The 25,804-nt window shown below is 40.5% G+C and overlaps 1 protein-coding gene across 12 annotated transcripts in view; it reads left to right on the top strand.

Annotated features, from left to right (window-relative positions):
• Positions 1-25,804, top strand: part of TEAD1 (TEA domain transcription factor 1) — a 186,235-nt gene that overhangs the window by 111,901 nt on the left and 48,530 nt on the right. For all 12 annotated transcript variants that reach the window (XM_081012405.1, XM_081012404.1, XM_081012402.1 and 9 more), the window contains one exon: positions 22,669-22,733. In XM_081012405.1, the coding sequence (XP_080868531.1) occupies positions 22,669-22,733 (65 nt within the window). The remainder of the gene's footprint in view (positions 1-22,668; positions 22,734-25,804) is intronic.

Here is a 25,804-nt window from a genome sequence, read left to right as displayed (position 1 = left end):
ATGAGATTCAAAGCAGAATACAGGTAAAAACTGGAACCACTAAAAACACAGAAAAATCAATTATTAAAATGCAATTAAACACTGATAGAATTAAAACTATATGCATATATAAAATCTGTTTAAAACATACCAGTAACTACAATAAAAGCAGCATGGCACCAGCCCTTTAATTAAAAGCAGTCAATTCCCCAAAGCCTATTGGAAGAAGAAAGATTTCGGCTGCCCGCCGAAGGACAGCAAGGAGGGTATCAGGCTAGCTTCTCTAGGGAGGGCATGTCAAAGTCTGAGAGCAGCCACTGAGAAGGCCTTCTTCTGTGTCCCCACCAAGTGAGCCTGTGGGTATTTAGTAAGAGTATTTAAGACTGCAATTTTACACAGTAATCCTATGCATTACTCCTTGGAATAAGTCCTGAACACAGTGAGGCTAAATTTCAAGTGAAGGTCCATAGGATAGGATTATGCTAGTAATTATGAGATTCCTGCATTGCAGGGGGTTGGATTAGATGATCATTGGGTCCCTTCCAGCTCTTAAGATTCTACGATTCTGTGATTCTATGCTACAAACTTTAATTACGGTAGATAGACTCATCTGTATGGTACATTCATTTATATGCTGGTGCTCAAATGCATATATTTTTACTTAGTAGCATACTTTAGATGTGAGAACTGAGGATCTGTATTTTGTTTTCATGAATTAATTTCAAGATGGCCTTGAAATCAAAGCTCCTTCAGACTCGGTAGGTAGAATAGCAGCCCTGTTCTGAAAAGGATCTGGCTCTTTGGAATGGTAGGTGTCTTTCACTAGAAAATCTATGTGATAAAACCACCTTTAACAAATCAAAAGTCCACAGGGGGTTTCTCTGCAAAATGCAAGCAGAAAAACTCGATGGTGTACAGAGTACGAAAAAACCTTGCCTGGCTTCTCTTATTTTCCTGAAGGTGACTTGCACCACTGCTGAGAGGTGGCAAAATTTCATCTGTCTTGATAATTAGAATATGCTTTGCTAGTGGGCTGCAATTGATCCGATTAGCTAAGTATACATGCTGTACATTTAAGGCTTCTAATTAAATTTCCTTGAGTTACTTTCTCTCCATGGCGTATATGCCTTCCCTGAGGGTAATCCTCATAGAAATCTTACACAGAAACATTGATTTCCAGTTTAAATGAATCACACATGAACTTCAAAGCAAGACATGTTGAAAAGTGGCCAGAAGGTGCTCATCTTTGTAACTTTATGAATTGTCAGACTCGCATCTAACTCACTGCCTCTGGAATCCACTGTTTTGATGTTAAATAGATATGACTGACAATAGGGAAGATAACTGAGTCAGCTCTGAGTTGGATATATATCACACACACATACATTTTGATATGGCGGCGGCGGTCAGAGTCAATCAGGCATATAACTTGACGTTCTGTTTAGGTTATTTTGTACTGATTTCCTAAACCATTGAACATATATTTGCATTCCCCATAACGTCACTGCTGTTGAACTTGTCTTTTTTATGACTTTTTTAAAAATCACTTCTACAGAACAAATAAGCAGGGAACTAAGATGTTATTATTGCCTTAAAGGGAGAAAAAAAAGGATATTCCCCAGTGTTCTTATAGTCATCTTATGCATGTTGGAGCATTTCGTAATTACTAGAAAGCAACAGTGTTTTAAATCTCTTTGGCAAGAGGGGCATGGAAATCTCTTCAGCTCCAAGTTCCTGGCCAGATGTTTGTTACGTAGATGGTTTTCAGAATGCAGTTAGCTGAAATATAGCACATTCCTAGAAATGATATATAGCTGTTTGTGTATATTTTATTTCATGCAGTTAGTTTTGGAATACTAGATGAGCATGGCAAATAGTGCTGATAACAAATAGGCAGTTTAGCACTATGCCCAAAATTTCTCTCACATTTTTTCCACCACTCTTTGGCAATTAATGTTAAAAGAAACTGCATTTGAAAACTTTCAAAGGGAAGAGGAAATTTCAGGAAAAAATTGAAGGCTACGTACTGACATATTTTTGCCATTTCTTTTTCAGCTAAGTGGGCTCTGGTCCCCTGCTCACGTTGCATGCTAACCCCCCCACCCCTACTCACCACCCCACACCCCTTTCTTGTCTTTGCTTTCTTAATGCTTCGTGTCATGTGGTGTTTTACACATATTAATAATGTCTCCATTACATGCCAGTAGCCGCAGTGGGAGCAAGACTTCTGTTGCCGGTGTCAAGAGCCTCCTGTGAAGGCATGGTAGAGGCACTTAGAGCAGCTCCATGAGGCTTCCCCTTCTCTTCTTTCTTCATGAGGCTGAGCAAGCTCGTGAGTTGGACTCTACCGCTGACTGGTAGAGGCTTTCCTGAGTTTCATTCTGGTGATTGAATTTGGGACCTTCTGCATTCAAAGCATGCACTCTGTCCTTGAGCTATGGCCCTTCCTAATCTGCGGCCCATCCAGGCTGATTGATGTGTGGGCTACTTGTGAGCAAGCAGCCAGTCTAGCAGATTCTTTGTCTCATCTTCCTTTTCTCTTAGGTGTTTTAGATAGAATCTTAGTTGGAACTGCTCCCCCACCCCCCGTTCCTTAATTTTATATATTTTTTATATTTTTAGTCTGCCTTGTATTTTCTTTTGTTTAATATTGTGTTTATGGGCATTTTTCAGTTAGTTTTTACTCACAGGAGACCTGGTGAAATTAATGGACCTAACTTAGTTATGTTCATTGATTCCCATAGGCCTATTCTGAGTAAAATGAAGTTGAATACTACCCATCATATTGTCTGAATTGTTTTTCACTGATAAAAATCCTCTGATGAAGAGCACTTAATAAATATTTAAATGAACAAAGTCATTTGTTCAGTACTAGTGTTTTCTATTGAAAAAGTCAGATTAGGTGGACACGGGTGGCGCTGTGGTCTAAACCACAGAGCCTAGGGCTTGCTAATCAGAAGGTCGGCGGTTCGAATCCCCTTGACGGGGTAAGCTCCCATTGTTCGGTCCCAGCTCCTGCCCACCTAGCATTCGAAAGTACATCAAAGTGCAAGTAGATAAATAGGTACCACTCCAGCGGGAAGGTAAGTGGCGTCTCCGTGTGCTGCTCTGGTTTGCCAGAAGCGGCTTAGTCATGCTGGCCACATGACCCGGAAGCTGTCTGTGGACAAACGCCGGCTTCCGCGACCTATAGAGCGAGATGAGAGTGCAACCCCAGAGTCGTCCGCAGGGGTCAGGGGTCCCTTTACCTTTACCTTAGGTAAAGCAAAGGAAGATATTTGCAAATAGGTTTCAATGAAATCAGTTGTACGGCCTTGCTGTTGAACTTAGACTGAGCTACAAATGGTGTTTTCACAAAGAAATGAGGATTGCTGATGTAGCAGACTCCAAAGAATTATATAGAGTTGATCTTTCATGTGTATCTTTAGCGAGTGTGTTCATAAGTGCTGAATATAAAGCCAGTTTACTATACCACAGAAGATGCATTTTATGACTAGACATACAGTTCTCAATTAAATTATGCATTCTTCATATTATGTGGCAACTGCATGAAACAATTCCTCCATTTGTTCCCTAATCAGTGCCATTGTTAAACAGTAAACTCTTGTAATGCCATTAAAAGAGCTGTATGTTCCTATTGTTCTCTCTGTCTTTGTTTTATTGCTTTCTTATACAGTAGACAATTGAGTCAATTAGCTTCTTGGCTTATAAACAGAATATGTGCTTTTCTAGAATAGAAACTGGGGTGTGTCTGAACAGAGTGGGAGACACAGGCTTTTGATTTTTCTTGAACGATGTGTGGGCTGGTTTCAAATTTCACCATTTTTTTCTTCTGTTGACTTCTTTTTCTTTTTCTGAACCTTGATTTGAAAAAGTTGAGCCTCATCGTAATTCAACTTTAAGGGACAAGAGAGTCTGTTGTATGGGGGCCCATGTTAAGGAAATATTGAAATATAATCTTTGACATTCTTTATGGATTTAAAGATTGCTAGCATGTTGTCGTGCCTGAGAATGTAGAAAATAAAAAAAATATATTTAACACGATTAGGTATAGTGCTATAAAATCATAGCCATTTATATGGTGAAGCAACAATTTTCTGTGTGAGGCCAAACTACACATGGTATTAGTCACTTAGCTCTGCAGGCTCCTCCTACCCTCCTTTAACAAATAGGCAGTGCAGGTCTCCCAAACCAGACTGGAAACCTTGGGTTTTGAACTCTTTGCCTTCCACTGTAGGCCTGATTCGGATCAGCCCATCCCCATTCAAGTTCTGCAACTTATATCACCAAAAAGGTCCATGCTGAAATGAGTGAAACCAACTGGGGCAAATCTAGCAGTGAAAATAGTAACGTCAGTTACTAAAAGTTCCAACAAGCACTCAAGTCCAGTTTGTATGTTTCCCTAAGGATATAGTTGAGAGAGATTAAGCGCAGTGTCCAGTGAAGTAGTTCCACTAGAGCAAGGATTTCTGTTTGTGCAACTTGCTACTCTTTCCCTGCCGATGACCTTTTCAAATCTGCTCTGGAGGACTGGAAAACCCCATAACAGATTTAGGGGCACACAAGAAGAGGAGAGGAGAGGAGAGGAGAGGAGAGGAGAGGAGAGGAGAGGAGAGGAGAGAGGAAGTTATGTTGTACAGCCAGAAATCCATGCACTAGTGGAACTGCTTTGCTGAATTCTGCCCCAAGGTTGAAATCCTGTACAGTGGTACCTCGGGTTACATACGCTTCAGGTTACAGACTCCGCTAAGCCAGAAAGAGTACCTCAGGTTAAGAACTTTGCTTCAGGATGAGAACAGAAATCGTGCTCCGGCGGCGCAGCAGCAGCAGGAGGCCCCATTAGCTAAAGTGGTGCTTCAGGTTAAGAACAGTTTCAGGTTAAGTACGGACCTCCGGAACGAATTACCGTATTTTTCGCTCTATAAGTCGCACCAGACCACAAGACGCACCTAGTTTTTGGAGGAGGAAAACAAGAAAAAAAATATTCTGAATCTTACAAGCCAGAACAGCAAGAGGGATCGCTGCGCAGTGAAAGCAGCAATCCCTCTTGGTGTTCTGGCTTCTGTGATAGCTGCACTACCTGCATTCACTCCATAAGAGGCACACACATTTCCCCTTACTTTTTAGGAGGGGAAAAGTGAGTCTTATAGAGCAAAAAAATATGGTAAGTACTTAACCCGAGGCACACTGTACTTGCTTACCTTGAAATAACCACCACCACCATTTATTATTTATACCCTGTCCATCTGTCTGGGTTTCTCCAGCCACTCTGGGTGGCTCCCAACAGAATATTAAAAACACAATAAAACATCAAACATTAAAAACTTACCTAAACAGGGCTGCCTTCAGATGTCTTCTAAAAGTCAGATAGTTGTTTATTTCCTTAACATCTGAAGGGAGGGTGTTCCATAGAGCACGTGCCACTACCAAGAAGGCCCTCTGCCTGGTTCCCTGTAACTTCGCTTCTCGCAGTGAGGGAACCAGCAGAAGACCCAAGGAGAAGGACCTCAGTGTCTGGGCTGAATGATGGAGGTGGAAACGCTCCTTCAGGTATACAGGACCGAGGCCGTTTAGGGCTTTAAAGGTCAACACCAACACTTTGAATTGTGCTCGGAAACGTAGACATACATTCACACTACACAGGATTCTACTGTTTATTTAAACTCACCAGACTATGATAATACGTTGTACACCTGTAGTCAATGCAGAAGAGTATCTTCTGATGGCAAAATTAGTTTTTCATGCATGTTAATTTCCTCTTAAGAAACATGACTATGTAAACGCTGCAGCATTTAATAGAGTCATTTACAAGTCATGTGAATAGAAGAGGTTTGCCTGCGATGTTTAATGGTTAGAGAGATAAACTTTAAAGCCACCCCAGCTCTATTTCCACGTGTAAAAGAATAAATGTGTCAGATATTAAGGTACATTCTTGGTAGGACTCTTTCTCTCAAGCAGTCAACTATTTCTTTTTCTTGCTGGTTCTTGCACTAATCATTAATAACTGTACTGTTGTCACACCTCAAAAACATTCCTATTGACACTTCAATCATTTTTAAAGCTCTTGAATTGTCAACGTGTATACAACTAACCTTTTGCACTCTATTAAAATTTAAGAACTGCTTGATTCTCAGCGAATGCCCAAGCAACTGGATCATGAAAGCGCTACTTTGTGCCAAGGGCATGATGCAGTGCACCCGTTCCCTTTTAACAAATAATAAGAAGTTTGACTTTTCATTTACACATTCTGCCAATTGCTAACAAGTTTCCATCTCGTTCAAACACTGAATTGATCCAAAGAAATTGAAAATATTGATTTAACCCTCTTCCTGATTTGTGCTGTGGGCACCTGCTAGCGCAGTCTTAGCACATTACAATTGCTTGGCCGTAATTCCTCAGGGGACCACTAATAACTACCACATTTGTCTTTTCATCTTCTGAAATTATGCTAGCAGTTGTCCAAGTCAATTGTGATTCATTTGATACTGCTCTCCTTCAAGACATATTGCAACCAAATAGACTTGCTCACCAGTAATATATCTGATGACATAGTTAGTTCTAGTTAATTGACAGAATGATTCAGGCTTTTATGGATGGCATTAATTGGTCCCCAGCGTCCATGCCATAATTGACCAGACAGTGTAGACTACATTAGACTCTCATCCAGTCAGAATAGTGGTAAGATGAGGTAAATGTGGTACAAATGATAAAATGGCTATATTTTAAATCAAACATTTATAAACTATGAAAGTAGCTGCATTAAAAGGGTTTAAATAATGGAAATACATAAATGTCCACCTTCAAGTATTTTCCCCGGCCTCCCAGTTAACACATGTTGCAAATGATTCTGAGATGCCTTAATGGAACTCACTGATGATAGTCTAATGTGTAAAGTGCAAATGCTCAAAGACGGTTGGAGGTTTTAGATTTGATGCAATTTATTGATAATTTACATGCATACTTATCACAATAGAGAAGCGATCCATATTCATGCCAGTTCAGAGTTTGAATAAGCCTCCCCTATTGGTATATATGCTGTATCTCGAGTCAGAAAATGTGCCATAATGACTTGTTGAGCATTCGGAAGAACTTTACAGTTAGATTTTTAATATTTTATATACCAAGGACAGAAAAGGAATTCGTGAGCTTACCCTTACAGCAAAATGCACTGTGCTCATGCCTTACTGAATAGGTGAAAAAAGAACTGGGAAATAATTACAGTTTTACTGTGCTCCCATTTTCCTTTGAGCAACTTATCAGCTTGACAGGGCAAGAATATGGGGCCAAAAAATATATTGTAGAAGGATGGTAGGTCTAGAGGGATCTTGACTGCATGCAAACTTGCCACCACTCCATGCCAAGTGTCATTTACTACCATATATCAGGCAAGTGCACATGCAAGCTGAGAATATTAGTAACATCAATTTTTTTTTATCCAATCACACTGTTAATATCCTGTGTCTAGTAATAGTAATGCACCCGAACTGAAAAAAGTGTATAGATTCAAAAGCATTTGGTTGGATAGCTGATCATTATTTTGCCACTTTCTTTTCACTTTCTTTTCATCCTAAACATTAATCTGTCATCAATATCTGTGCAACACTACTTGTCTTGGAGCACTTGTGTAGCAGTTGATATATGCCTTCCCTTTTCGATTTAACCACCCTTAAGGATTTTGGATCACCAACAAAACTTGGCTCATATCCTCCATAATGCCTACTTCAAGCCATAGGCTCTTTTACTCTTGTTCTCATTCCATGGAATCAGTGCAGACTCTAATGTGCAGATCAACGTTTTGAGTCATTATTTTAGTCAATAAGTTTGAATATTTTTATTTAAGAGTAGAACAAGTATGTTCTCCACAAGCAGCTCACATTTTCACTGGGCAAGAGCAGGAAGAGACGATGGAGCTTTGCTATTTAGGAATACTAAAGCTCGAAAATTCTGGAATCCCCCCATGAGAAACGGTGGCTGTTTTGAAGTTAAGGAAACTCGGCCACACATGTTCACATGATAAATATATGCTAAAAGCTTGCTTGTATTAGGGTGATAATGTACTTTAGTCTAGTTGAGGAAATGAAAAACCTGACACATGGCACCTGGAAATCTTTGTGACTCACTCCTGCTCTTGACAGAGGGCTATAAATTTCCCTGACAGAAAACACATCGCTGCTGTAAGCTTCACCAGAAACAACCTTTCATTTTGTTCCTAACAAATATGTATTCAGCCCCTTGCTTTTTAATGCCTTTATATAAACCTTTTACAACCCTGTAGGGGTAACTACGCTTCATTTCATTCCTTGTGACCTGTGCCCCGTGAGCAACCCTCAACTGAGGGTGACGTTCACTGTGACTGGGCGGGGCAGGTGTTGCTACAATATAATGCACAATAAAAAACGTGTTAAAAGATGTTTACAGCTGCAAAGCTAACTGCTCAAGGTGTAGGAAATGATGGAAATAAGGTAAGCCTCTATATTGAGGGGACTGCCTGCGGAGCGATTGGAGTTGTACAAGAGGAGAGCCTTTGGACTGGAGGGGATCCATGCTGGTGGTAGCACTGAAGCGGTTGTTGCTGGAGTGAGGGCAGCCAAGGAGGGGGACCATGGCTGTTTAATGAGGCCTCCCAGCCAGGGAAATGTAGGGTAATGGAGAAGAGCAGTATTAAAAGCTACTGCATACAGCCTACCTTTTGTCGTGGCATTTGGTACAATTCATAGCACCTGTCAATAATCAAATAATACTGTAATTATTGTAACATCCCTCTCTTACGAGTTTCATCATGCTTTGTATTTTAAAGCAGTTATGACCAAACTACACTGTCCCTTGCTGGCTGGGTTGTACTCTAGTTGTTGTTGTTGTTGTTGCTGCTGTTGTTAATGTTTTCTGCCTGTTTTTCGGCATGCTGCCTGCCCTGAGCTTTTGGGCTAATGCAATATTTATGTTTAAGTAAAACAGTGAAGCAGAATTTCCAAGGCCCTTTTAATCAATACTTTTATCTCTTGGTTAGACAGTTAGTATTTGGCCTAGTAAGTATAGAGTTGCTTTCCTACAGAGATGTATCTCTTGCCACACACCCTTGAATATTGGGGTGGGTGTTCAAGGATCTCTGTGTGTGGGGAACACCCCCAGTAATCCATTTCAGTCTCTTCTGGATTAAATGAGCAGAAGAAATAAACTGAGAGTGTCCACAAGAAAAGTGTTAAAATGCACATATGCATGTACCCCTGTATATTGCCAAAGGCACAATACAGATGAGAATGTAAGCCTCACCTTACACAAATTTAGGTCAATGGTCGCTCTAGGCCAGAGGAATTTTCTGCCCATATTACATGAGAAGGTTCAATTGGAGATGCCATAAATTAAGGGGGTGGGATTCAACCAATGAGCCCTGTCAGCAGAAGTTCTGTGCAACAGCTTCTGCTTGGGCAGCTGGGCTTCACCCCCACCTGTGTGCCCTCCTTGCACCTCTGAAATTGACCTGGGGGGTAGGAAAACCCCTGGAACAGCACTTAGGGGGAAGAAGAGTTTGGACTGTTCCATCCGGTAAGCCAGAATGCTTGGCCAGAACAATCACCTTAGTACAATGCTGAATTCATTTCAACATGAATGGCAAATGCAAATCATGTCTTTCACCACACAGGTATGTCCCCAGTTAAGTACATGTTGCACTGGGATACAATATCTTGCCTAAGTGCTTCTGCTGTAAAATAGATAAAGCAGTACTATATCTACTAACATTGTGTGTGTGTGTGTGTGTGTGTGTGTGTGCTGTAGACGTGGTCATGGTGTGTGGGATGAAAGGGGCATGGAATACAGGGAATTCTATTCCATGAGCAGAATTAAATATACAGTCATACATTGGTTCTCAAATGCCTTGTGACTCAAACATTTTGGCTCCTGAACACAGCAAACTTGGAAGTGAGTATTCTAGTTTGCGAACATTTTTTTTTAAGCCGAATGTCCTGAAGCCAATCGGAAGCCACGCCTTGTTTATCAAATGGTTTCATAAGTCGAATGGACTTCCAGAACGGATTCCATTTGAGAACCAAGGTATGACTGTATTGCAGCAGAAGCTGCTGGGAAGGTACTAGGGATTGTATCCAATGCTGTTTTTCCCCCACTTGTGGAGCAGACTTCTGCTTGCACAATGAAACTTGCTCCCCTCTCCCCTGTAGACCCCTGTGCACCCTCAAAATCTTCTCCAGAGGATTGGGGAACCTGCAGTAGCAGAATTTGGGGGTGCACAGGGGGCTACAGGGAAGAAGAAGGATAATTCCCTACTGTTTGAGTGGAACTTCACTTGCACAGCATTGGACACAGTCCCTAATCAGGAATTTTAGTAACAATTGGTCAATTTATGAAGTAAAGAGGGCTTGGAATAAGATACGATTTGGGGTATGGCTTTGACCCCTTGATTATCTAAAGCAGCTGCATGCTCTGTGGATGAAGGTAGGGCTAGAGTTGAGAGACCAAGAAAATGAAGCGACTGGTTGAGAAATTTGTTCTACAGGAGGATCAGGCACAAATTGAATGTGTCCACTTTTTGGAACATGTCTCCATCTCTTTTAGCATTACAAACTGTGTGAGTTTAATGTTGATGTTTAGCATCTTGACATGACAAACTAATCTGGATTAAAATAACATAATGCCACCTTGGTTGTTAGCAGACAGGTAAAGCACACAGTTTTAAGAAGATAAAATCGCACCTCTGCTTTTGGTTAATATTATTGAGATCAGTCTTGCAACCAAAGAATGAGGCTTGCATCTTGCGGCGGTTATATGGGGAGCTATAGAAATTGCATATTTGACCTAAAAGGCAAAGGCTTTTGAAAGCCATTGTCTTCGAGGATTATAAAGAAAGCTAAAATTATGAAAGTGAGAGGCCCTAAAATAGCTGTTGTGTTCATAAATACTGGGTTTTAATATAGAACGCGTGCACATTTCCCTAATGATCTGCTTGCATTTGATTCCGGTTTAACTCCTAGAGTTGTGACAGCCTTAGCAACTATGATGGCATTTGAGCATTCCCTTGTTTACTCCCGGTCCATCCAAGGACTGCTCCCCAAATCAATATCACACGGTGCTTCTAAACTCTGAAATGGAATCCTCTGGTCATCTTGAAATATAAGTTGCTGCTGTCAGGATTCTAAGTTACTGTCAGCTAAAGCCATTCAGTATGATAGCTATGCTGAAGAGAATGTGAATGGAAGGGAGATATGCCATGTGGATGGTAGCATTAAGCTCTCCTCACTCAGTCTGCTGGGGAAATGTTGCTAGCTGCTGGCCTCTGCCTCTGCACAAATGTGAATATTTGAAAGTTTTTCTGCGGTTGCTCACCAATCGCCTCTTCTTTCCAGAGGTCAAAGAACATTCACTTCCATGCTTAAGCTCATGCCAGTCTCTTTATCTCACATTCTGTTGAAACTAAACACCTTCATCATGTGCAAAAGGAGCAGCACACGATTTCTGGGGAGTGGGATTGTGACCCTGGTCCCAGAGTCAGGTGGCCTGCCTGGCATAGCATCCCAATAGTGTGCTTGACTGGAAGCAGGGTCAGTCTAGGACCACAGTCCCATTTTCCAGTAATTGCATGATGCCCTGTTTAAAATGTGAATGGGACTATATATGATCAAGCAGAAGGAGTTGCTAAGCATGGATTTCTGTGCTGCTGTTTTTGAGGCTGAAGAGTCCTTTGTTGTTGTTCTTGTTGTTGTTTAGTCGTTTAGTCGTGTCCGACTCTTCGTGACCCCATGGACGAGAGCATGCCAGGCACTCCTGTCTTCCACTGCCTCCCGCAGTTTGGTCAAACTCATGCTGGTAGCTTCGCGAACACTATCCAACCATCTTGTCCTCTGTCGTCCCCTTCTCCTTATGCCCTCCATCTTTCCCAACATCAGGGTCTTTTCCAGGGAGTCTTCTCTTCTCATGAGGTGGCCAAAGTATTGGAGCCTCAGCTTCACGATCTGTCCTTCCAGTGAGCACTCAGGGCTGATTTCCTTCAGAATGGATAGGTTTGATCTTCTTGCAGTCCATGGGACTCTCAAGAGTCTCCTCCAGCACCATAATTCAAAAGCATCAATTCTTTGGCGATCAGCCTTCTTTATGGTCCAGCTCTCCCTTCCATACATCACTACTGGGAAAACAATAGCTTTAACTATACGGACCTTTGTTGGCAAGGTGATGTCTCTGCTTTTTAAGATGCTGTCTAGGTTCGTTATTGCTTTTCTCCCAAAAAGCAGGCATCTTTTAATTTCGTGACTGCTTGAAGAGTCCTTACTCCTCCATAGTAATGTGATTAAAGCCTCTTTCTCTCCACCCCAGCTGATTTCCATGCAATGGCATACTGAAGTCTTCTCTGGGGCACTTTTACCATGTGAAAATTTCAGCTGAAAAGATGGTCTTGATTTGCACTTACCCTGTACCTGCACGACAGGCCACAAGGGTGCTTCAAGTATATAAGCTCATCGGAGGATAAACAAGCTATAAGTAATTTTGCTTTCTAATATATCTAAAAAGAAAGTCACTTTTAGAGAGGGTTAGAGAGCACTGTCACATGCTGTTCTTCTGGCTGCATTTTTTTTTTTACGTTTTAAAGGAACTTCACCTGAGTGCTGTTATCTCAGGGGAGTTACAGCGAAGTATCTTCCATTTCCCAGTCAGTATTTCAGTTCTTTGTGGATGAAAGTGAAGCTTGGTGGAGAGGTAGCTGCTGATCTTCCAAGTGAAACAGAAATCTTCTATGCCTGACCTTCTTCCTGCCTGGCACCTTGCGGTTCAACCCCACTCTGTCATCCGCATTATAGATCTCTTTACATAAGTGGCAAAGGATCAGGCTTATCCTGTTAATTCAGAATGGTCCTTCTAAACTGCTCAGATTAACACACACATACACACACACACACATCCCGATCATAAGGTGGATCATGAATAGGTGGCGGCAGTTTCCTTGCAAAACTACTCCTGCATTTGAAAACGAAGGGCGCCAGTTGTGTGCGTGCGCAAATATGTCTTTAATGAAAATGTATGTTTGGAGGCCTGTGGCTTCATTAATAAGAGCAAATATTTTTCCCCTGCACTTCTGGAAAAATATCTCTACAAATTCTGCTCTGACCAAATAAGCAGTGTCTCACTCAGCACTTAAGAAAGCAAAGTTAGGGGTTGGATACATTTAAAATCCTTCATATATTGGTTAAATACTTTCCACTTGGCCCTTGTTGGCCATCTGAACTTGTGATACTGTGTAACCTGATTCCAGATCTTCTTGATTAACACTGTGTGAGTTTAAAAACATCTCTAGACCTGCTACAAATTCAAAATTTATTTTCCACACTAGGCATACCATATTTTTCCACGTATAAGACGCCCCCATGTATAAGACAACCCCTATTTTTTTTTAACCCAAAATTAAGAAATTAAGTTGTTTAGCTTTGTTGGGTGGGGAGGTCACTCCCGCCAATTGCTCACCCACCGGCCTGCCACTGCTGATCACTTGCCACAGCCACTGCCAATCGCACACCTCACCACAGCCGCCAATTGCCTGCCTGCTCACCGCCACCAACAGCCCACCTGCCCACTTGCTGCATCCGCCAATCGCCTGCCCAGTTGCCACAGCTACCAATCACCTGCCCAATCGCTGCTGCCAATCTCCTGCTTGCTGCTGCCATTAATCGCATGTCCCCCGTCTGCATTCACTATTCGTGTAGAAGACGACACCCAATTTTTGCCTGTTTTTTATTTTAGCAAAAAGCAACGTCTTATACACGGAAAAATACGGTATGTGCTAAACAGTGTCAGATAAACCACATAAGTCTCTTTGGCATAGAAAACGAATTGTCACAATGGTTGTAGCATTTGATTTTTGTGTGTGTACTATTAATAGAGGGGTATTCAAACTTAGGGGCCAGGCTCTTTCACAAAATGATAGTTGGCTTAATGAAAACATGATTTCTTTTTCTGTTTTTAAAGCTTTACCCTGCAAGAAGCTTTTGTTATTAAGTTACTAGCTTCTGAACTAATGATAGTGTAGGTAGAGAGAACACTTTTGAGGCAGCATTCCTTCCTGTATCAAAAGCAGAGAACCTTAAAACATAGTATCAGAGGAGGATGTTGAAATGACAACTTATTTATTAACTGTAACTAAAATAGTGATGTGTCAAAACTGAAAATCTCCTACTCTGCCTTCTGGTGATTCCTGGCTAGTTAACTTTTGAGATATGGCTTATACGGTTGAAATTGACTAATATAATTAGTGAAAGTGAGGGCGGATAGAAATATATTAAACTGATTGAAAAATTGAGTTTGTTTATACTATGCTGGAATGATAGAACTCCATACTTAGTAGACCCATATTCTTTATTATGGGGCATTTAATAATGCACATTTATGTGGCACCCTGATATCAAGAAAGTAATGCTGTGTATCAATATATACCCATATGTCATATATATATATATATATATATATATATATATATATATATTCTCATTTTGATCATGTAAATAGATCAGCATTTATTTACATTTTTATATTCACTGTGTTTTGTATTCAACTTTTGATACTTCTGTTGAATGATTTTTTAAAAATGATGTCACTGTGGTCAGTTACACTGAGTGGGTCCTAAATTTCACCATCTACAAATGGAAGGACTCCCTTTTGTCCACAGGAAGCTTCTGGTCCAGTGGAGAAATCCTTCTAGCAGAAGTAGGAGGCTATTTTTGCCAGTTTTTCTCTCCCCTTGCACATACCACCCCCACCCCACTCTGGTTCCAGAGGGATCTCCAGTCCTTTGGAGCAGATTTTTGAAAGGCATCAGTGGCTTTGATGGGAGGGCAGGAACAAAGCAATGTCTTCCTCTTCAGCTAGTAGGAGCTTCCCTGAGCTGGAGCAAAGCCATTACCTAAACCTTCATTGTGAAGCTGGAAGACCTACCTGCACTGGTGTGCTTTCGAACTGCTAGGTTAGCAGGAGCTGGGACAGAGCAATGGGAGCTCACTCCGTCGCAGGGATTCGAACCGCCGACCTTCTGATCGACAAGCCAAAAGGCTCAGTGGTTTAGACCACAGCGCCACAGTTCAAAAGCACACCAGTGCAAGTAGATAAATAGGTACCACTGCAGGTAAACAGTGTTTCTGTGTGCTCTGGTTTCCGTTATGGTGTTCTGTTATACCAGAAGCAGTTTAGTCATGCTGGCCACATGATCCAGAAAGCTGTCTGTGGACAAACGTCAGCTCCCTTGGCCTGAAAGCGAGATGAGCACCGCAACCCTATAGTCGCCTTTGACTGAACGTAACTGTCCAGGGGTCCTTTACCTTACCTTTTGCTAAACTATACATTTGACAGCATACATGAATATATTTGCATTAAAGAGTGGAATCCAACGTAGCACTAAGTGGGGTATGTGCATAGGGAACAAGGTCTGCTTGTGCAATAGGACTTCCCCTCTTCCCTCCATACACCCTCTAAACATGTTCTGGGGATACCCCAAGTCTCCAGAACAGTTTTACAGTTGTCTGGATGCATGGGGTGGGGAGAGAAGGGGGGAGACCCATTGTGTGACCTGACCATGTTATTTGCGGGCAACAACTTAATTGAGTCCTGCCTGTTTCTTCCATTTATTCTTAGGCCTCGCTGGTTAATCCGTTTGAAAGGTGCACATGTTGTAGTGTGACATTAGCATAACATAAGCAGAGTATTTTGGCAACTCTCTAAATTCAATGAGTCTTCAAAGTGGTGTTATGAGCAATGTCATTAACAGACTTGGCCTTATTCTCACAGAGAATATCTTTCCAATCTTGCAAGAAAATAATTTTCCTTTCATATTAAATTACTCCTTTCCCCATAAATTTTCCTTTATGCTATAATGTAATGTGAACAGTGAAAAACTCTACATTTCCTGGACACATATATACAGTTAAGAACTGAGCTTAAAAAAAAAGACTGTATGAGAATCTGAAACTTATCCAAGCTAACCGTTCTTCATTCTTTATTGAGAAAGTTAATCAGCATTTAGAATAAAGCCTCTTCAAATGAAGACTGCAAGCCAACTGTAATTCTTCTGAAAAAGGAACCTCCTTTTTCCTTGGCAAAACTGAAGCCACCAACTGAGAAATTCTATTTTGCTAATTTTTATCTATTATGATGCAAATCCTGATTTTAATCCCCCTAACTCATCCATCATGCATGACAGATGAGCCAACCCATTGTCTACATATCTGAAGGATTTCTGTCCAAGTTGGACTTTTCACTATGAATTCTTGGCAGAAGAGTACTTGTTTTAATTTGTTTGGTGCACCGTATAAATCAGCACTTTCTAAAAGTCAAATACAACCTCAGCATATAAAGTTCATATTTGATTAGTTTGTTGGCCTGTTACCGCAGCAAGAAAAATAGTGGTAATGATCTTTCTACAAACTGTTGTTCTATTTCATCTTCCTTGGTCAGAACTGCAGATTGTGGTTTCTTGTGGTTGTGTGATGTTTTGAGAAATCACTAAGTAGACAAATTTCTCAGTGAAACATGATGCACTTAATATTGCATAGCAAAGTATATAAATGCAAATTCATCCAATGTAAATCTTAAGTATTCTGTTGCTGAGGCTCACAGCACTGTGGGGGCGGGGATCTGAATAATTAATTGTGTAAACTCAGGTGCCTAAGACCATTAAACATTGTATGCTTACTCCTAGGAGTAGCTGTGTTTTAATGGCAAAATGGGTTTTCAAAAGCCACAATCCAAGACAGAACAAGAAGTGCTTTGCACTATTCCAACCAATGGGCTTAATCACATCTAATGTTGGGCTGGGTTGTGGTCTCTGAGAACAGGATTTCCAAAACTATAGATTTGTCATCAACGGCTAGGATACTTCAGGGCAAATATATTAAAGGCAATGGAATGGGATAAGGAGGAGGTTACAGCCAGGTCATTGGAAGGTTCCTTTTGTAAAGAAGATGGCAAAAAAGAAAAAAATTCAAGGGAGAGAGAAGCCATTCTGCTTTGGGGAGTTCATAGCAAAGGATTTGAAAGTAGTGGGCATGAAATGAATTATTTTAGTGTCCTTATTTGGCACCCTAGTTCATATTTCATGCAGGAACGAATGAATTGGCTATATGGTCAGAGCACAATGTCTAGAGGAATTGACATGAATTTTCTCATGGGCACATGGCAAATGATATTTTGAAGAAGATATTAAGGAATGACATATATATACATATGGTGTGTGTTTTGTATTTGTAATAATTACACTAGCCTACAGTTTATTTACATTTGTAACATTTAGCTTATGAAAGCATCCTAATATTATTGTAATATATACTTACTATTGTATATAAGCATAATAGATACACAAATATACACACACAAATAAAATCATTGTCAGCACAATGCTTCCAAAAGTAAACATGTACTATTTCATCTCAACTGGGGAAATCCAACAGAGAAAGCAAAACAATATGGCAGAAGAATATTGCTGGCTTAACCATGAAGGATCAACACCCAATTTTTTTTTCCAGGGATGCTAAACCTCTTGTAGCTGCTAAATTGGATTTGCAGCTGAATGAAGTATCAGCTGCTGTTGGACAAGCCCATAAAAGCATGATGGCTGGCCTTTTGTAGGCAGGGCTTAGAGGACGATTGATATGTTTTAGCACTTTTAGGATTATTGTGATTAAGAGGAAACCACTCTGAATGATAGGGAAAGGGTGTAAAAATGCAGAGCCCACAGCTGGTAAGCAGCATGTGTTTGCTATGAGGGGAGGTCATGACTAGTTGATCCTGCTGGTTGTAGTGTTGATTGGCAGATAAGAAAACTTGATATTATGAAGCCCGGGATTTCCTTAAAAGAATGTGGCTTTGGAGGGCCAGCAAAACAGATTTATCAGAATATAATATAAATACATTTAGAACTGTCTTGCAGCTAAAATTCTAGCTGCGCGGTTTTTAAAATGAAGTAAGGCAAAATAATAATAATAATAATAATAATGCAGCATTCTAATGATAATTTCCCCATCCTTTAGGCAAGTATGGTCTTTATAGAGAGCAAAGTTTTTAAGGCAGTGTACAGTAGGGAGGGAATCTAGATATGTTGAAATTAAATTTTCTGCAATTGTAAAACTGTTAAGCATCTGGCAGGGCAGATATACTTTTGTCTATCTGCTTATTGGAAGAGAGAACCCTTCGAAAGCTGCTCCTCCCCACCCCCACATGAAACACCTGCCTCCAAAAGCACGAGAGCGTTTTGTGCGTCTGCCTGCACTCCCTAGCCTTCTTTCTTTCCCTCATTTGGAACCGAAGCTCATTTAGCTGACTGCTTTTTAATTTTTATTTTTTTAAAAAAAAACCCACAAAAAACACACACGCACCATTTGAATCCTTGCAAATGTGCATTTAAATGGTTGAATCTCTAGCTCCCTTCTTCTTATTCTTTCCCCCCTTTTCTCCCTTTTTTAAGTGGGGCTGTGCCTCTTTCAAAATTTGAGTTTAGCATACCACACAGGAAAGAACACAAGCTTGCCAAGTCCTGCTGAGCGTTTTTTCAAGCCTGTGAAAAGAATGAATTATTCAGCAGTAAGCATGCTTACAGCTGGCCATTTGGGAGCTTTGATGTGCGAATCAGGCGGTTGCATGAATGCCCTTATTGTCATGTTATGTGTACACAGTGTGTGAATTATTGAAAATAGTGAGGCCTGAGCCTCATCTGGTAGAGATTACAGTGCAGGCATGCTGGGTGAAGGTCTGTAATTGAAAATCCCCAGATGCTGTTTATTTGGCCTATGTCACATGACCTTCTGCAGTAAGCTTGTCTGAACAAAACGCTGCCTGCATAGGAAAGCGTTGCCCAATCTCCCACCCCACCCCTTTCCTGTAAGCCTTCTCAAAACTGACTAAGAGGAACACTCTAAACACTCGCTATGGGGATGACTTAACACCTGCCTATAATATTTTTTAAAGGCTTAAGAAAGATTTTGCTCATGGCTTTAAAATAGCGGGTGTCTTAAAATCTGTTTAATCAGTTGTTGACTTTTATCTACAAGAGAGGTTTCTTGTTAACTAATTTGGATTTAAAATTTCTCCCCCCTGGCCACAAATGCTACACAAGGTGGATTTTTTCTCCTTTTTTCCTTTTTTGCTCGCATGCACACACACATGCACACAGGCCTTTAACACAGGCGCTTTCACGGGTAGGCACGCAGAATTTTATTGTGGTGTAAGATGCTAAAATCCTGGAAGGCCTTAGAGCATTCAGACATTCCTAATGCTGGTTTGAAGTTTCTTAGGAATGCTTCTAATGAAGAATAATTCTCAGACGTCACCAATCCAAATGGCACAAAAATCTCTATTAAAAGTTAGTGAGACAAAATTTGGTTGGATCTAGGATTTCAAACAAAAACTTGCATGTTCTCTTCACCTGAGTAAATTTGGTGTTAGAATTTGTGCTGAGTACCTTAAGGTTACCATATTTTTTTCAATGAATCCGGAGACCTTTTCAGCTTCAATGGATTTTGTATGGGGACTGATTTGTAAATCCGGGGACTCTCTCCGGGAAATGGGGGTGTCTGGTAACCTTAGAGTACCTTCCATAGGAAATCTAAGTCTTCCCTCTTTGCTCAAACATCTATGAACAGAGATAAGGATATATTTTATTTGAATTTTTTTAATCAGGTCTGTACTTGGGTGGGGAGGAAGAGTGCCTAAGACTGCAATCCAATACCCCTTTACCTGGGAATAAGAACCATGGAATTTAATAGGAGCTATTTCTGTATAGGATTGTTCTGCTTAACATTTTAGGAATTTTCCCATTTTCCCAGCAAGGGCTTGACATTATTTTTCCAACCCTGATTTAAATAATGTGGGGGTTAAAAAAAAAGTTTTGTTTTTTAACAAAGAGATTTTTGACAGGATTGTATATTATTCACCAAGCAAAGTAAGGTTTTGGTTTAACTACTACTCCATTGGCCTTCTGTTTGTGTATCAGTTTCTTTGCAATGTGATAATGCAGTTGGAGATTAAGATAGAAGAATGAAAATTTGTACACACATCCAAGGCACAATTCAACATTTCTGATTTTCAAAGTTCAGACCTGAGTTTGATTCCCTCATGTGCTTTGAAGAATTCCTGGAGGCTTCTCCATACACTGTATTTCACAACTATTTTTATATTGTAATATCCCTTTGGCTTTGCTTACTTTTCTTATTATATTACTTTTCATTTTTATTATTTGTATCTTCCCTCTTAGACAGAGTTATCAAAATTTCCATTGACAACCATAATTCTTTTAAAAAACAAAACTTTGGAAGGAATGGATCCATGAGGAGACGTATTGGTGAGGTAGGGGGAGAGAAAGACGAGAACAGATTGAAGAACAGATTTTCAAAACACCGAAATTAGATAAATAGGCTAAAACAAACAAAAACAAAAGCAAAACCTCTTACACCAAGAGAATATTTTGTTCCTTTGGATGTGAAGCAAGGGAGCAGCAAAAGGATCTCATCAAGACTCAGGTGTGTGGTACAGTGGTACCTCTGGTTACGAATGGGATCTGTTCTAGAAGCCCGGCCGCATCCTGAAAACTTCATAACTGGAGACACCCTTCTGCACATGCATGGGGGCGAAACCTGGAATTATACACTTCTGGGTTTTCCGCATTCGCAACCCAAAGTTTATGTATCCAGAGGGATACGTAAGCAGAGGTACGACTGTAGGGATTATTTAGCCTCTCTCATACCAACCAGTTGGTCTTACATGAGGGATGGGCAGAAGGTGTATAAGGATCTAGTTCAGGCATGGCCAAACTTGGCCCTCCAGCTATCTTGGGACTACAGTTCCCATCATCCCTCACCACTGGTCCTGTTAGCTAGGGATGATGGGAATTGTAGTCCCAAGACAGCTGGAGGGCCAAGTTTGGCCATGCCTGATCTAGTTATAGACTTCTAGATAGAATCATAGAATTGGAAGGGACCACAAGGTTTTGAAGTGGATCAGCAAGGATCTCTGGCTCCCAGCAACAAAAAGACCACCCAACCCGCCCAAGAAATTACTGTTGAAATCAAGATGGGGAGGGTAACCTAAAGTGGACTTTATGTGGAAAGACTTTTAGTTCGCTTTAACTCTGGGACTCTAATCAAACCCCCAGGCGATTTTTTTTTTTTTTTTAATTCTGCATACACATCTTTTGCACTTGGCTCCAGTTGCTATATCTTCAGGTTCTCGGGGATCCTGAAAACCAGATGTCTGCTGCCGTTTCATAACATGACCACTGTGCTGAGAGAGAAGGGGATAGTCCTGCTTACCCAAGAACAGGCATGTAATGGTGATAAAGAATGTGGAACATATAATGAACTTTACTCAGCTGAGCTTTTAAATAAAGCTAGCATATAGTCTGATGATCTGCAGCACCTGACACAACTAGGTCTGTTGAGTTTTTAAAGAAAATGTCTTGAAATCAAGAGGCTGAAATAATAACTAGAAATCTTGGACAGGATGGATTTCTGTAGCAGAATAGTCACAAACAAGCATACCTTCATAATCTCCGGCTGTACCACAGAGCTAGATCATATTGAGGATCCAAACTGATTGAAGGCGGTACTGGAAAGCTGGGGTTGTTTCAATCTTAAATCACCTCTATGGACTAATAATATCACCCTGTTAGGAAGGAGAAAATGGAGAGGTGGAGCCAAAAGCACACAGAAACATATGGTGTTATATATTGAAACAGCACAGTTGTCACCAGTGTTGCCAACAAGTTCACACAAGTTATTTGCTCAGCCACTAGCCTGTCCGCCCACACAAAGTCATTTGAAGCCTACTGATGGACTAAGAGACTCTCTTCCAGTTCACAAAAGGTTTCTTGTTTGCTGTGGATGATCCAGTGAGCAGTTTATAAGTCCTGTAGTCACTCTTCCAACATTTGATTACAAGAATTCTGACTCTGGTATTTTGCAAAGATCCAAACACGGAATACATTGGTGGTTTTCAAATAGAAACATTTTGGGCAAACAGTAGCCAGACCTTTGCTATTGGAAAACGCAGTGATATTTCACATTGTGCCATAAATTTGCCAAGGAGAAAAGTAAATTGATTGAATGAACTGGGGAGATTCCATATTTATTTGAATGTCCTCATGTCATTTAACTCTTCTGTTGTGGAGAGGAGGGGCTTGAGATGACCTCTGTGGTCCTCTGCCAGTCTCCTGGGTACAACCCCACACAAGTGTGATGCTTTCTTTACTTTTCTCAAGACATATCTAGTATTATATGATGTTTTTGACTCGGGGGAGGGATGGAAGAAGAAAGCACAGATTGTTTCCCCTACTTATTTTGACTTAGCTCATGTTAGCCATTAAAAGAATTGTAGTTTAAAATTCTAAAAGTATTGCAGTTTCTATTATCAGATTGTCATGGCCTCCCAGAATGTTGCTGAATTTTGCAACTGCTTTTGCAGGAGAATTCTCTTGTGGCTCAGTCGCTAAGCTACTGTTTAAAATATATTTTTCTCAGTCTCTTCATTCCACATGCCGGCTTGCTTGTGCTATTTCGTTTGAAAATACAATTTTTGGGCACAGGACCTGATCCATTTGTAAAATGCACATAATACTTGTTGCTGATCTGTATTTTTAAATTGTGCAGCTCTTCGCATTTATACCTTCAATCTGAATTTCTGTTTTTGTTCTTCATTGTAAATCTGTATTTGTTTCAGGTAGGAATGAACTGATAGCCAGATACATCAAACTTAGAACGGGAAAGACACGGACCAGGAAACAGGTAAGGAAATCCTGCAGGATAAAAACTGTGCATGTCAATGAATGACAGAATGTAGCAGTCTTGGCTGCATTGGCTGCCTTTGCTTCAGCTCTGGTTAGTTCCTGCCTTGCTTTTTCAGTGTATTGAGTTTGTGTTCAGAAATAAAATACTGCTGTTTGTGCCATTCATCACTTCAGTGACAACTTCCTTAAGCACACCGTATGCTTGCAGTCATAAGTACCTATCTTTTAAAAAAAACAACTATTGGATGCATTAATCAATTAATTTCAGAATTACTGAGTTGCTATGATGGGACATAGTTGTGTTTTCTTCAGCTGCTCTTGTCCTCCCAGCCCATTCATTTGGCTTGCAAAGGGCAAGAACCTAATCTGGACTGCCAAAATCAAATCCTTCCTTTTGACGCAAACACGTTATTAAATTGCTCTTATGAGAAGAATCCTAATAATATTTGGGGAGCAAAAGTGGTAACAGGGATCTTGTGGTGACTTCGGGAGGCAATGGCTGACAAATTTCAAGGTGCATTATTATATTTATTTTTATTTATGTTCTTTATTAAATCTGTATACTGCCCTTCATCCATAGCTCTCCGGGCGGTTCACAACGTAAAAATCCAATATAAAAACACGTCGTTTTAAACTCATCCAATATATTTATGGAAATCCTTTAGTAAAAGGAACAGAATGCTTTACAGCAAAGAGCAGAGAAAGGGTAGCAAATTGCATGTTTTCTTAGGTAAAGTCATCCACCCAGTTTGTAGGCCATGCAAGATCCAAACTTAAGACGGTTCCCCAAAGTCCTTTGTTCAAGCCATTTCAAACAGGGACAGCCTCATGTTGTCTCAGGACAAAGGAGCAAGAAAAAGCAGGAAGTTTACAACATGATTAGCAAGTTACAACTGGAATTTCTCCAGACAAAGAAGAATGTCCCCAGAACCTGCTAAGAGACCTTTAATTGTATCTCATATGTCTCTTCCTTGGTATTGAAAGTGTATCCAAGCAGGATTGGCAGAAAGGGCTTTTTTTTTTAACCAATGGGACAGAGAATTGAAAACTAGCTAATAATGAAAGAGTAGGCAAATAGAGGTTTTCATGGAAGATCTAGAGGAGGATATGTCCTTCTGTCAATGTAACAGAGAATCCACATCTGTCTATTTGCATGAGATGGGATTTGGGATTCTTTTTATTTTTTTAATTTTTTTAAGCTACTTACATTGCTGTGCAAGCCATTCAAGCCTGTTGAATTATTAGAGTTATAGCTGCTCTCTCACATTTTTATGACACAGGAAAGTAACACAAAGTACATTTATGTGCTGAGGTGACAAAGCTTGGTGTGCATTACAACTTCCGAGAGAGACGCAGAAACTATGAGGGTTGTCTGTGCTTCACGTGAAGCTAGTAACTTTGTATTCCCTTGTAATTTTTTCATCAGAGATTATGGAACATTCTTCATTTACATATGTAAATCAACATATGTCACTATGCATGTCCTTTGTGAGTTTTGCATCCATTTCATTTTCAAGTAGGGATCACCCTCGCCTTATGATGTTTATTATCTCACTTAGCCTTGTTTTTATCATAACCCCACCTGCAAGATTTCCTAAAACATTCTTAAAAATAAAAACATGGGGTTTGTAAAAGGATTTTGATCACCCAAGACACACAGACATTTCAAGCCTATTTGCGCAACTATGATTAGTTGACCCGCTTTTTAAAATAGGAAATTTAATATTTTGCACTTACGGTTCCTGCAATTTGGAGCTGTTGAAAATTTCCTGTGCTCAGAATAATAATAATAATAAAGTTGGTACCTCTTAAGAAGAGGGCTGTACAAATGTGTTCCCAGAGGTCATTTATTTGGACATTAGTAAGGTTGCTACATAGGTCAGATATATCAGATTTTGGCACTGCAGGATATACATTCTTGTTGGGACTGGTTGGTACAGGAATGTAGGCAAGAGATTTTGATAGATTACTTTTCTGCAATGACTCTAATACAAATGAATGTACACAAGGTTCTCTTCCAGGGGTTGCTATGTGATTCTGCTGATCCAGGTCAGGGCCAGAGTTATGGGTGGTGGAGAAAACATTTCCAAACCTGACAAGCCTTTTTGAAGGCTCTAAGCCAGTGTTTCTCAATCTTGCGTCCCCAGCTGTTGACCACTGGTCCTGCTAACTAGGGTTGATGGGAGTTGTAGTCCAACAAGAGTTGGGGACCCAAGTTTGAGAAGCACTGCTTTAAGCCTTCCTCCAAAGTCAATGGAGGCCTCTGGGTCTAGGAGCTGGGTGGTGCATTTGCTCATGAACCCCGTGATTCTCCAAAACAATGAGGGAGTAGAGTTTTGATTCTTGCCTTGCTGCATTGCATACCTTCTGCCCTGGAATTCAGGGAGTGCATACCAGGATTGACCTAGGATGCTCACAGCAGGTCCCAGGCCATCTCCTCCTTTCTGTATCAGAGGACTATTGACCTTGTGAAGAGAGGTCTATCTATCTAAAAAGAATCACAAACTTTTATGGAGGCCCAGAATGAGTTATGCAGCCCCTTCCAGCTTCCACAATCTACTCCAGAATTGCAGCAGACTGGAATTTGATGTAGCTTCCCACCAAAGCTTTTCTGCCATTTAGCTCTGCTCAACTCTACGTTCTTTTTATTTTTAAAAAAGACACCATCCTCCTTTTGCATTCTGAACTCCATCTTACTCATCTAGAATTCTCAGGGGTTTAATAATGGTGTGTGTGAAGGGAAGGGTTGAAGTTCCTACATAGGCATGCTGTGCCTGTTTTGAGGCATGGTGAAAGGCAATGCCAACTGAGGGGAAAAGGGAAGGAAATGGCCAAATGCAAGTTGTATATGCAGCTACTTATTTATAGTGAAATAATTGTATTTTTGCTGGTGAAATCTAAGTACAGTGAAATTTAGGCAAGCAGCAACAAAAATGAGGGGCAAGCAACCATAAAAAAAGACTAGTCACCCAACCTACAATGTTATTTGTGTTTCTTGGATAAGCTGTTACCTGCAGGTAATTTGCAGGCTTAAAAAAACCCCACAACTGTCTGCTTTCCTTACAGAAC

Source organism: Podarcis pityusensis (assembly GCF_964106645.2).
Source record: "Podarcis pityusensis genome assembly, chromosome: 1".
Taxonomy (NCBI): domain Eukaryota; kingdom Metazoa; phylum Chordata; class Lepidosauria; order Squamata; family Lacertidae; genus Podarcis; species Podarcis pityusensis.
The sequence above is the reverse complement of the archived record's forward strand: the minus strand, read 5'-3'. Positions and strand labels throughout refer to the sequence as shown.